General features: G+C 38.6%; 1 protein-coding gene and 1 long non-coding RNA gene across 2 annotated transcripts in view; one reads left to right on the forward strand and one right to left on the reverse strand.

Annotated features, from left to right (window-relative positions):
• The window catches only part of neurl1b (neuralized E3 ubiquitin protein ligase 1B), a 51,412-nt gene extending 41,041 nt beyond the window's left edge, over positions 1–10,371 (reverse strand). Inside the window, exon 1 of the mRNA XM_084132844.1 lies at positions 10,092–10,371. Within this exon, the coding sequence (XP_083988970.1) occupies positions 10,092–10,176 (85 nt within the window). The 5' untranslated portion in view covers positions 10,177–10,371. The remainder of the gene's footprint in view (positions 1–10,091) is intronic.
• Positions 6,788–8,483, forward strand: LOC311094722. The gene is made up of 3 exons (XR_014608715.1): positions 6,788–6,813; positions 7,076–7,184; positions 8,345–8,483. It is a non-coding gene; the product is annotated as an uncharacterized lncRNA (long non-coding RNA).
• Positions 10,372–12,927: the final 2,556 nt, after the last annotated feature.

A 12,927-nucleotide genomic window follows, 5' to 3' on the forward strand; every position in this document is an offset into this window, starting at 1 on the left:
GTTTTAGACATAACTGACTGTGTTTACTTGAATACTCACCAAGATGGGCCTTTTGAAACATAAATGTGTGTATTTGACTGTTGCAATAAGCCGTGAAAGTGAACTGAATTCGGCGCTCGTGAGATTCGGATGTGTGCCACAGAAAGCCGCCAGTCAATGAGTTCAGTTCTAAGTCACAGTTTATTGTGCTTTTAATAACTCATCATCGAGGACGTCCGGCTCTTTCTTCTCATTCATCCATGTTTCTTCACTGCTCTAACGGGTGTAATCAGTCCTGTGCTGCACGGATATATTTATATACTAAAAACTATACTAAAATACTCTCGCACCCCACACTTTGATAACCCCAGGCCAGGACGAACTGATGCTGTGTTTGGCTTCAAAAGGCGGCCCTTAACCATTCTGATAAATTATTGTGGTCTAAAACCAGGTGTTTCAGTTTCATTGTCCAACCCCTGAGGAAAACCAACTCACATTGCTAACATCTTAACAGAGGCACTATTCAGAAACTCTAAAAGTATAGTGATTTTTTTACAACTATTCATCTTAAGCGAGTACAGCAAATGGATCTTAGGCTCACTGTAAAAACATGCCGCTAACTATATTTTATCATAATAACTTTTGGCAAATATGTTCCTATACATACAGTTCACTGCAGTTTCCAGCTTCCAGAAATGAACACTAGAGGCAGTAAAACACCAACAACTTGTATTCCTTTTCACACAAATTAAGATTTCAGGGCAGATTATCGATTAATAAAGACTTAATATCTCATGGTTCCTTGCGCAATACTATGTTATGACCTCAAAACAATACAGCACTGCATTGAGTCCAGTGAAACGCAAGACACGATCAAAGAGCTCAAAGACTTGCAGAAGCAGCTGAAATGGCATGGTTGTGTTTTTATCTCACGTGTGCTTTTGTTAACACTATCAGTTGGGTTTAGTGTAGGTTGTATGTACGTTTTTTTCGAGAGCGATAGAGCTGAGACCTCTTAGCAGCACTCACTGGACATCCGTAATAAACCATTGCCAGATTCACGTCAGTTCATCAGTTTATCGCCATATTCTCGTTTTTTCCACCAGGTTTGGGTTGATATGAGTCAAAAACTTTCAAACTCATCATTTGGCATTGATTTTACTGTTCTATCTTATCTTTCTTATACAGATATGTGACACAAAACCAGTCACGAGTCGCACGGGTATATTTGTGGCAATAGCCACAACAAATACATTGTATGGGTCAAAATGATCGATTTTTCTTTTATGCCAAAAATCATTAGGATATTAAGTAAAAATCATGTTCCGTGAAGATATTTTGTAAATTTCCTACCGTAAATATATAAAACATTTATTTTTGTGAGTGAATGCAGCACAATCGCCAACATAAATGAACAACTTTAAAGGCGATTTTCTCAATGTTTCGATTTTTTTGCATCCTCAGATTCCAGATTTACAAATAGTTGTATCTCGGCCAAATATTATCCTATCCTAACAAACCATACATAAATAAAACGCTAATTTATTCAGCTTTCAGATGATGTATAAATCTCATTTTCAAAAAATTGGTTTTGTGGTCCAGGGTCACATATATTGATAGATAGATTTTTAGAGAGCATTTACAGTGCTACTTGATTCAAAACAGACAAATACAGCATATGGCTTTGTAACAGGACCTATTCGTAGAAGGAGCCTCCTGGAGAGGGGAACACAATGGCTGTGGTGGCCAACAATGGGGTCGTGCATGTCAGCGTTACTGTTTTGGCGGTTTCCAAGCACATCCCCGTCGCTCGACTCTCTGAAACAGCTGAGGCATGTGCAGCACTGGAAGTCTGGAGATAGCTTGCTTGTTTTCTTGTGATTACATCTGCTTGTTTTGGCACCCTCTTGAAGCGCTCCTCCCTTACACAAATGTATTGTGAAGGGGACTTTTTCAAACACAAAAAGGCAGAGGAAGGATCTATTTAGATACAGCGCTCTGTTTTCCCCATTTCAGATCCTTGGTCCAAGTCATGCTAGTCACGCAGATATTGGGCTGTTCAGAGGGACTTTTCAACACCAACACCAGCTTTTGTATTATTGAAAGGACTAAAATCATTTATATGCATAACACAGTGACAGTATATATGTATATATCACAATATCCATCCATCCATCCATTCTCCAAACCACTTATCGCTATATCGGTATCAGCCGGTACACTGTAAACCCAGATTTTGTTTCTAATTAAACTTACGAGTGATCATTACTTATTATTTTATGTTTAGTAAAATCCTGCTATCATTACTAAACAACATTAGTTGTTTGTACTACTTAAATGAAAGATTCATTGCACTAATCAGGTTTAGCAGAGATAACTTGGTATGTTTAGTTTCATAAGGAAGGGGAGGGGCCAAATCAAAAACCTGCCTGGTCACGTGAAAAGACCCGCGTCTAACGTGCGTCCAAGGGGTTCTACACCTGGCGGGACGAGTATTGAGAATTGTATTGAGTATTGAGAAGCAGACGGTACAGAGAATTAACAGAGGTTTAGATGTTGATGAATTATTGTTTAATTTGTAGTCACCATAATGGTGATAAGTGTTGGCTTTAGCCCTTGACAATTGCACATTAGTTTTTCTCTGGCTGCTTTACCTGTGTGTTTAAAAGGCACAATTGTTATAGCAAAAAAGCCAAGAGTATAGTGATCCAGTGACTATGACTGCATATTGATGTAGTCATCTATAAAGATTATAAGTCATCAGCACCTCATTTCATCTGTTTAATCTCTTATTGTCTGGGTCTTTCCATATGATTGATATGAATGTTAATACCACTCAACATGTTTAGTTTCAGCTTGTGGTATATGGCAACGGGTTTCCACGCGATTTGCGAGTAAAGTCAACTAATTCGGGTTAAGAGTGTATATGTTCATTTTTAATGTTAGCATTATCAGCTTAATAAGAAAATTTGGCCAATATATTAAAGCCAATAAATAATGTATTATTTCCTTCAGCTGAGACACTTCTAATGCGCACTGTTCAACATGATGTTTATGATTGGAATCACTTTAAAAAAAGGAAAATACAATAAAGTGCAACATGTGCAGCGCAAGTCTGTCATATAAGCTACATAAAATGATAATGAGGATGTGGCGAGCAGGACGAGGCCGAGGGCCGTGAGAGAGCGGCACGAGGCCGGTGGCGTGATTACTCTGATGAGCGACACCTGCGAGACGCACCGGTCTCGAATCTCTCACGGAGGAGCGGAAGCATAAAGGAGGAGCGACGACAGTGAAGAGCGAGAGAGGAACAGGCCTGTGTTTTATTTGATGTTTTGTGTTGCCAGCAGTCGTCCGTGAGGGGCTGCTGGCTTTTACTTTCATTTTGTATTTGGTTTATTTTTATCATTAAAATGTTGAATGTTCGCCGGTTCCCGCCTCCTTCTTCCCGTAACATCTGAACTTCGTTACAGAGGACATTAGAATAATTGTGTGTTTGGGACATGGCTTTTAATGGTGAGACTTTTGGTTTTGTAATCAGGCTCTCAAAAATTATATACAATTTGATTTAGATTTATCGGCCAATATATCAGTTTTCAGCTTTCAAATATAAACAATTATGGGTTATCGTATGGGCCAAAGTTTTCATATCGGTGCATAAAATATAAATAACACCATTATAAAACAGATAATATACACACACCTGTAGACACAGGTACGCAGAACTAAAATCCTTTTACACCCCTTAAAATAACACAATCTTCCATATGTTGAGCTGTTTGATGCATTCCTCTCTGTATTTTGTTGCTTACACATCTAAATAACACAAATCAGTCCAGCTGTGGTTAAATGGTACAGGGAAGGGATAGCGGAGATTAAAAAGCATTTGGTTAACAGAAAAGACTTGTTATTTATGTTCTCTTGTACTGTATTGATCTGTCCACCTAAAACACATTTTTGGTGAAAAGGATGAGGATAAAAGAGGAAGGGAGATGATGGATGACAGGATTTTGTTTGAATAATTAATGTATGAAATTCAAATTTAATATAATGGCTGTGACGTAGTTAATCTGGTTAATTTCTTTTCCTTTTTCTTTATTTTGGCTAGTAGAAGTTCTGATGGGCGGTAACTTAAATTGTTGGCCGGTGAGTGAAAAAGTTAATTTTAAACCCTGACTGTATTACAGGTAGTACACGTATGTGAAATATGGAGAATTAAATAACACAGAGAGCATCTGGTTGAGGAAAGACCATACAGGGAAACTACATCAACAGGTATAAATGTAGCGAGTCCACCAACTGATAAAGAAACAAAGCAAAACTGCAAAGATGAAAGGCTGACGGGGTGTTAATAGCAGGGGCACAGATTCTTCTGCATTACGTGATGGCTTCCCCAGCGGACTGGCTAAATGAGGGGAAATGAGCCTGTGGTTTCTCAGAGTTTCCGGCCAGCTTTTGCTCCTCTGCCCGGGCTCGACATCCGTGCATACATGCCCTTCTTCCCTTCAGCTTTTCACTGCTCTCCGTGTGTGGGAAACTCTGGGCCCCTCGCCTCTGATACACGCCAAGGCTGTGCGCTGGGGCTATTTTAAGAAGCTGTAAATATGGGAACTTCCTCTGTGTTAGGGTATCTCATATCTCAATGGATCGCTTTACACTATTAACAAGCTTCAAGCACAGTGAGCCGACTTACGAACTGGGACGAACCAGCTGCCCTGAATGATATTAAACTGAACTGTTTTAGTTTAGGAATGTAAGGAGGACAGCTGAAGAACAAATGCATTTAGACAAGAGTGAAGTCTAAGATATAAGAAGACGTCAACATGAATCTGTGTTCTTCAGCCTGTGTGTCCTAGTGCCGGTCAACATGACCTAATTGACAGAAACTGACTCTAGGGGTGGGAATCTTTTGGTAACTCACGATTCGATTAAAAAATGATTCGATATGTGCATAGATTTGATTGTAGGTTACTGTTTTGTGTTACTTCTCTTATTTGACTGCGGTAGACAGTTAAGAAAAAATACTTAAATGTGAACCTTGAAATTTAGTTCGTCTTTCTTTCCATTTTTGTCAACCCAATATTAAAAAACAAATGCCCTTTAAGCTGACTGATTACTACACACAGTCTGTAATAAAGAAGAATTTAAGAATGAATGCACGGATCTAATATACTGTTACACATTTGTTTTCAGTCGAGTTGGACATAACAGACTCTGTTTACACTGAATACTCCACATACTCCACATTGCACTTTGACACAACCGTGTGTGTATCTGTGAAAGAGAACTGGCGATCGCATGCGAGAGGCTCATCTGTGCTCGTACTTCATCTGTGTGTCCGTCAGCGCGAGCACCGCATTCAGTCCTTGTTCACGGCTTAAGGCTGATTTATACTTCTGCGTCATTGTCCGCGTTGATGTGCAATTACACGTGCAGAGGGAGCATGTGAAACCCAAGGGAGGGGTTCTAGCAGACCAATGATAACACTTGCGGTTCGAGTAGAATTGACGCGCATTTTTGGGTACGTCGTAGGCTATGCATGCTACACACAGCCGTGAGAGTAGCGTAGCTACACCGTGACTTTGATGCAGAAGTATAAATTGTGCTTTATTGTAATTAACGTCAATAACTTTAAGTAGTACTGCAAAGTAAAAGAAGTGAAACACTTTAGAAAATAATGTCCTGTTAAACAGAATTAAAATAAGCTGTGTATGCCATGTTATGTTGAACTCAAAAATAAATAAAAAAGAGACTTGTTTAAATGCAATAATCGTCATTATGAATAAAATATGATTACATAAACATTGTAAAAAGTGTTTTCTTTTATTCTTTACTGAATAAAGAGGTCACCGAACTATTCTTTACACAAATAAATAGGCCTTCTGACTCCGTGTGACATATCTTTGTTAATCATCATGCTTCAAATCAACAGCACTTCTATTCCCTTTGCCCCGCAAATCGCTGTCAGTGTGAACGTCCCCTTTCACAGATACTTTCCTGTCTGGAACTGAAAAGAAAATTGCTGAATGGGTGGAGTTAAAGGTCAGAAGTGCATGTGCTGGTTCATCATTCACATCGATGGGTCCATGAAGAAACTTTAAAATCCAAGGTACCTTTCAATTGCACAAAAGATTGTTTATAGTGGTTCTTTAGATTTTTATAATGTTCTTCACACTAAGAAATTTTAAGATCTGATCATTGAAAGGTTCTTTGAGGAACCAAAAATGGTTCTTCTATGTCACTTCTGTGAAAACCCACTTTTGGTACCATTATTTTTAAGATTGTAGGGAGGCTCTTCCTTTAAGCTCTTTACTTTATTTATATATGACATGGTGGTTGACATGACATGGCCTTTTTTTGGTCCAATGTGTCAAAGTTAAGTAAATTATAGAAAAATATGTCAAAAACTGTGGTGATATTGTTCAGAAAGTGCTGTTTTATATGAACACACAGAGCATTCATGGGATTAATCTTCCGTTTTTTCACAATTTTCAGCTAAACCAGAATAAGCTGATATGGCGTGACTGTCCCAAGCACATTTCACAAATTTTGATTTTGAATAAAAACAAGAAAATTAATTCATTTTCTGTTTATTCAATCATATATTGATAACCCAGATGTCTAGTTGTGAGTCTGCTTGACTAAACGTTCAGGCATAATATTTTGAAGCCACCCTTAACTAAAACATTTTGTCCCAAAAATGGATATATCATAAGGTGTGACGCCATATTCCTTTTTTTAAACGGGCAATTGTTTGGAGACCTTTGGGGAGTGGGGGTCCTCCTTCTTTCAGGAGGAAGAACAACACCTCAGAAGGACACTGAAAGTTACAATGTGAGTTTTCTCTCTTCATGTTTTCAAAAAAATCAAGTATATTTTCAGCACTCCTGCTTCAGTTCACTTTTGCGCTGTCTTTTGTTGATATATGAAATGCAACAATTATTATGCGCCGCTAATGCATTGTTTCCTCTTGTGTGCACATTTGTGCTGTCTACAACACTGCCTGTTCTTTAACACTCACTGTATGACACTCTCATGACCCCAGATGTGTTAATCCTCACTAAACTATGTGACTGTTTGCTTGGCGATCATACAGTCGCTGCTACAAACCAGACCACTACAAAACAGGACCGTTAAAGGATATCTGGCCGAGGTCTCGGGTGATTTATCTGTTTGAAGAACTCAAATATATGTCCTCCCTTAAGGTATACAATAAATCCGTGACCCTTTTAAACAGTTTTATTTTTCAACAACGTTTTTTGTGCATTTGGCTGGCAGGCCTATGACTCAGTGTGTGAGGGAATGCAGACAAACTAATCATCTGACTTGGAGCCAAGAGCCTTAAACAATCCATGTTCAAAGTCATTGCTCATTGCATGCATGTTGAGCACTGCACCTGTGGCTGCCAAAAGGAAATGTTTCACTTTAAACAGTGTCTAGTTGGAGTTCAAGTAAACAGGATAGTATTTTATAATATGTGTAAGCCAAAGGCTAGAAAAAAGCTGCATTAGTCATCAACCCTTTAAAGTGAAGGACACTAAAAAGATGTCTTAAAGAAAAGGGTTCAAAATGAACCAACAACATTACACTAGTTTTGTTTTAAAGTCCCCCTGTGGAGAAAATCCAGCGTTTAATGTTGTTTATGTGCCTATGTGGTGTTTTTAATCTGCTTTAAGACAAACCATGTGTAAATTCATAAGTCGACAGCATTGCTGAGTATTTTCTCCTTAAAACTGCAGTGAACCAAAGACAGTCTCAAAAACACGCTTTGAAATCGCTGGTGTTTCTGACATCACAAACTACCTTGTAACCAATCAGATCAACGTGTGATCGTCAACCAGTGGATCTCTGAGTGAGTGAGTGAGTGAGTGGAGGCGGGGCTCATTTGCATATTCATAGAACCGTCAAGTTACATTCAAGCTATTTGAAGGCATGGAGAAATTTTATTCAAGGAAAAAACATTTAAATGTAATTTTGGTGATCAAAGATGAGTTTTAAAGGATAAAATGATTGCCTACAGGGGGACTTTAATAGTTGCTAATAGCTAATGAAATACAATATTTTGTAATTATTGTTCTTATTACATCTCACAGAAATGAACAGTTTATAATTCAGTCAGTTTGAGATCTCAGCTGCCATCTGCTGGTTCAGAAACATAAAGCAGGACTGCCAGACCCCATCAGGATATGACAGCACTATCACACCCACTTCCTTAATACTAAATCTCTGATAATCGTTCTTAATTTGTCTTGAAAGATTATCACATTTAAAGCAATCTTATATAATGTTAAGTGAAATGGATCAAATGTTTCTCAGTTCCTCATATTCTGCAAATACTTGTTCCCTCCCTACTGTTCTCATCAAGGTCCTGGGAAAGCCACAACCTTGCCAACTCTGCATATCTCTGAAGCCTCTCTCATCGGGGGAGTGACCCTTCCTGCTCGAGTCTGGAAACCTCTGGAACAGTGTCCCCTCTCATGGTGTTCCCATTAAATTAAATAAATACTAACCAAAATAACATTTTCTGACAGTATTTTAAAGGCCGACCAACTGCGACAGACACTTCGTCTGGTTTTGTCGGATCAGTGTGTTTCCCCAGTCGAGTCTGTTGCTGTTGGTCGGCGCATGCGTTTGTCGGGTCGAGGAATGTCTGAGAAGTGTTGCACTGTGATCTGGTGATTGTCCGTGTTGGTGCAGTGGGAATTTGCCTAAAACCGTATTCTTTAAATGAAAGAAGTTTGGTTAAAAAAGATGTAATGTCACAGAGCAATTCTAGGGCAGAAAACAAATCCCTCTAATGTTTATTTATTTTAAGGTCCAAACCAAAGTGCTGTTGCTCCAATACTCAGACCAACACAGTTGGAAGCGTGATAGTGCTTTAATACAACAGTTTATAATTATAAACAAGACGTTAATACAGAATACTAACATTTTAGACAAGCTACGCTGCCTTCACCAGATACCAGAGTTTCCGAGTTGGGCGGGTCGTAAACTTTAAACATAGCGATCGATTTCTGCTGTTACTGCTGTTCTTTATTCGCTTTTCCAACAGCTACATCTCCTCGTCTTGTCTTTAAAGTAGCGCATAATTACATATATAAATAATCATTTGAAGCCTGTACTTGATCGTCAGCAAGCTGCATATCTAGATAGTGTGGTGATGGTGAATGTTTATATGGTTGTCAACGAATGGGCCTCTACATTTTATTCAAAATAAAATTTCTTCAATATATTTAGGTTTCAATAATATTTGACCAAGAAATGGGGAAGAATAAACCAGGTGTCCTCCATGATTCCTATTGTCATCACGACTTCAGAAGCGGGAAAGTAGGAAATGTTCGATAGCACATGACGGCAGCATTACTATTTACCTCTAATTTGGGTCCAACAACAAAAAGAAAATCAACCACTGTTTTCGAGCAACGCACGTAGCGTGATTCATTCCTAATTGATTCAGTCAACGAATTGTTTGAGTGAATAATTCAATACTTGCTTAAAAAACATACTTATTAATTACTTTACTAATTAAGTAATAACTTAACATACTACTTAATTACTACTACTGGCATAACGATGTACCATGTCTGGAGCCCTGCTGAAATGCTGTATTAACCAATCAGCAGCCATGACAGGAACTATGTTTTTTGTTGTTGTTGTTGTTGTTGTTTTTCTTGGGTCTGAAATGATAAACCAATCTTATTTTGCAATGCAGATTTTCTTTGAATGTGTTAGACTTCAGATTCATTAGCAACTAGATAGTTAAGTTACTAGAACAAAAAAAGTCCAGTAAACTGTAAAACTATTAGTGTTTAAATTAATTTGCTAACACTTTGTGGTTGTAAACCGTAAGTGGAACATGTTCATTGGTTGGTTGTGTGATGAAATGACACCTGTGTATTGTGAGGAAGTGACGTCATACATCCAAACTCACCTTGGTCATTGCAAAAACGACTCAGAAAAGTGTATTTCTGAGGAAAGCTTTAGAAACATTTGTTTCAGATAAGATGGCACTTTGCTGTGATATTTTTATCTAATGGCATTTAGACATTTTTAACTGTTCAAATACTTAATAATTACTAATATAGCTATAGTGAAGAATAAGCGAAACTCACCTTGTCTCCTGCTGCTTTTCCACTCAGCTCTTGCCTCGACTGTCCCCTGTAATGTAAACACGGCGGAAGATCCGTTATTCCCCATCGAAACAACAGTTTGTGAATCTAACACAACTAACTCGGTCCGGAAAGTCGCCACTGTATGCTGTCTCACTGCGGGCTGCGGTGGAGTCTGGTGCTGTTACTGAGAGGGAAAACTGAAAACCCCGCCTAAACTCAGTTTGAAATCTAAAAACACCTTACACGTGCTGGTGTGTATCTCTCGCGCGACGCGCTGTCCAATCGCTGTGCTCGTGAACGCCCCAACGGTCCTGGCTGCCGGCGCGCGCCCGCGATATCGCTTCAGTATCTATGTTCAGTAGTATCAGTATGGGAATGTGCTGTAGATTCCGTATGTCAGGTCATTTCTATTATATCCCAATCTTTCGAAAAACAATACTAATTTTGCTTAAACCGGACCTAAAGAGGGTTTAAATCTGACAGACAAAATCTTGAATGTATTTATGAGTCGCTTGTTGTTCTCCTCCAGTAAGTTTTGGTATTAAATTTGTAGTTTAAATGTTACATTTAAAAAGTTGAAAGTTTGTATCTCGATTTTTAACCAAATTATATAAGTTGACCTTATTTAAGAAATAGCAATTTATTAAAGAAATGTTTTAGGGTTTTATACGTCAAACACTTACAGAGACAAATTTCAGGGTTGCCAGGTCTGCCTTACAAATCCAGCCCAGTGGCTAATCTAAAATAGTCCGATATTAGCCTATATGACCACATCCCAAATACCAAAAATCTAAATATGCCATTCCCATACCTAAAGTGCACATTTTACGTTCAATAATATATCAAATGAAAACCGTAGTGAAACACAGCTCAAAGACTCTCTACCAGTGGCCCTAAATAACATCTAGGCTACCACAGTTTTATCATTGGTGGAATATAAAATATTGCAATACAAGTATAATCAGTCAAATATAATTTATGCTATGCCAAACCTTTAACTCGCGGAGGGGAAATATCAACCCGCGGAAACAGTTGAGAAGTCTCCGAGTTCCGCGGGAAAGCAGAGGACTTGGCAACCCTGGAGACAGTTCCTCAGATGTTATCGAGGGGTTTCGAGGGAACTTCTGCATCATTGTTCAGTCTCCTGAATGACCTGGCCTGGCATGAAATAACGGGCTTGACATTTTCTTCTTTTGTTGATGCTCCTCTGATCATGGAGAGATCGACCTCAAATGTCTCTGAAATGGAAATAAGGCCTTTTCATTCATCAACATCTCTCCTCTGAGAGCTCGTTTGATCAGATTTCACCTTGATTTCGTTTGCTGTTGTTTGTTTAAGTCAATGCCCTCTGAATACAAATGATCTCTCAGAACTTTATTTTGAACTTTTAGAAATGTATTGCATTGGGCAATTAAAGGTAGAATTTCCCACTTTGTTGATCTCTGTTGAGTGTAGGCCTATAATTAAATTTATATAATTTTACCATTAGATTTCCTTATCCAAGCATTGATGAAATAAATTATTGTGATCGGTATGCGTAGCATTTGAATAAAATCAAGCATAGCCTATAGGCTACCTATATCTGAAAACTGTCAAGTTTATTGTGAAGCAGTGCTACTCTTATCACTGTGGTAAAAGTCCATGTTTCACGTAGGCTACGTGACATCTGCAAAATCACACATTAAATATTAACTTTTGTTTGAAAACTTTGTCCACTTGTTGTCATTAAATCATACTGTGTTATTTAAAGACAAGCTGTATGGAGGTATAAACTAATTTATGTGACATTACAGTTTTTCTCCATTGGTTTGGCTCATTTCTTGAAACAGAAATTACATTCTCAAAACTCTAAGATCTTTTGGCAAAACAGTCTTACAGTTCAGCACAACACTATAGCTCACTTGCAAAAGCTCATATCTCTCCCAAAACTGTTCACTCATGCTTCAAAACTAAATTTGTTTCCCATATAAAGAGTCAGTGCCACGAAAATGACAAAGATCCTTCTCAATTGCTTTGGCTCATTTCTTGAAACAGACCGGACGTTCTCAACACTCTTGATGCTTTTGCCAAAATAACGTGGATGGTTCGGCACAACACCATGGTTCACCTGCAAAAGTTCATACCTCTCCCAAACCAGTTCACTCATGTGTCAAAACTAAATTTCCTTCTCATTTAAACAGTCAGTGTCCCCAAAATGCTTCGTCCCTTTGGCATTGTGTAAGCACTGCAAGTCAAAATGTTTAGATGTTTTGTCACTATGGCAGAGGACCATTGAAATATCCCTCGTGTCCACCTTTCAGTCTTAGCCCAGTCCTTCGTTGACAATTACTGTACTGTTTTTTGTCTAGCTAACAGAATACAATTGTGTAAAAACTGTAAAAAAAGAAATAGGATTTTAGGGTAAGAGTAGCCTCCAAGGTTTGACATCACACATTGCACTCATACTGCCAAGGAAATTGTAACCATTATCATTCACACACATAATGTAGCTTCCATACATCAGAGTAAAAAGAAAATGTATACAGCATAAATATAAACACACAAACAAAAAACAATGAAAATGATATGCAGCCTACAGTGCTGTAAATAAAGCTGGAGTTTCACAACTAACAGTTCTTCACTGGCCACCGTCCTCACCTTCCCTCTCCTGGCCACCGTCCTCACCCTCCTGGCCATCCACACGCTGCTGTCTGTCTGGCCACAGATTCTCGTCCACATCACAGCGTATATTCTCCCTTGCGATGCAACGAGGGAAGAAACGGCGTGCATCCCCTACACTGATCTCCTGTAATATCCTCACACGCAGCGTCCATTGCATGGAGCAGGGGCCTCTGAT

Source organism: Abramis brama (assembly GCF_963993115.1).
Source record: "Abramis brama genome assembly, chromosome: 13".
NCBI lineage: Eukaryota > Metazoa > Chordata > Actinopteri > Cypriniformes > Leuciscidae > Abramis > Abramis brama.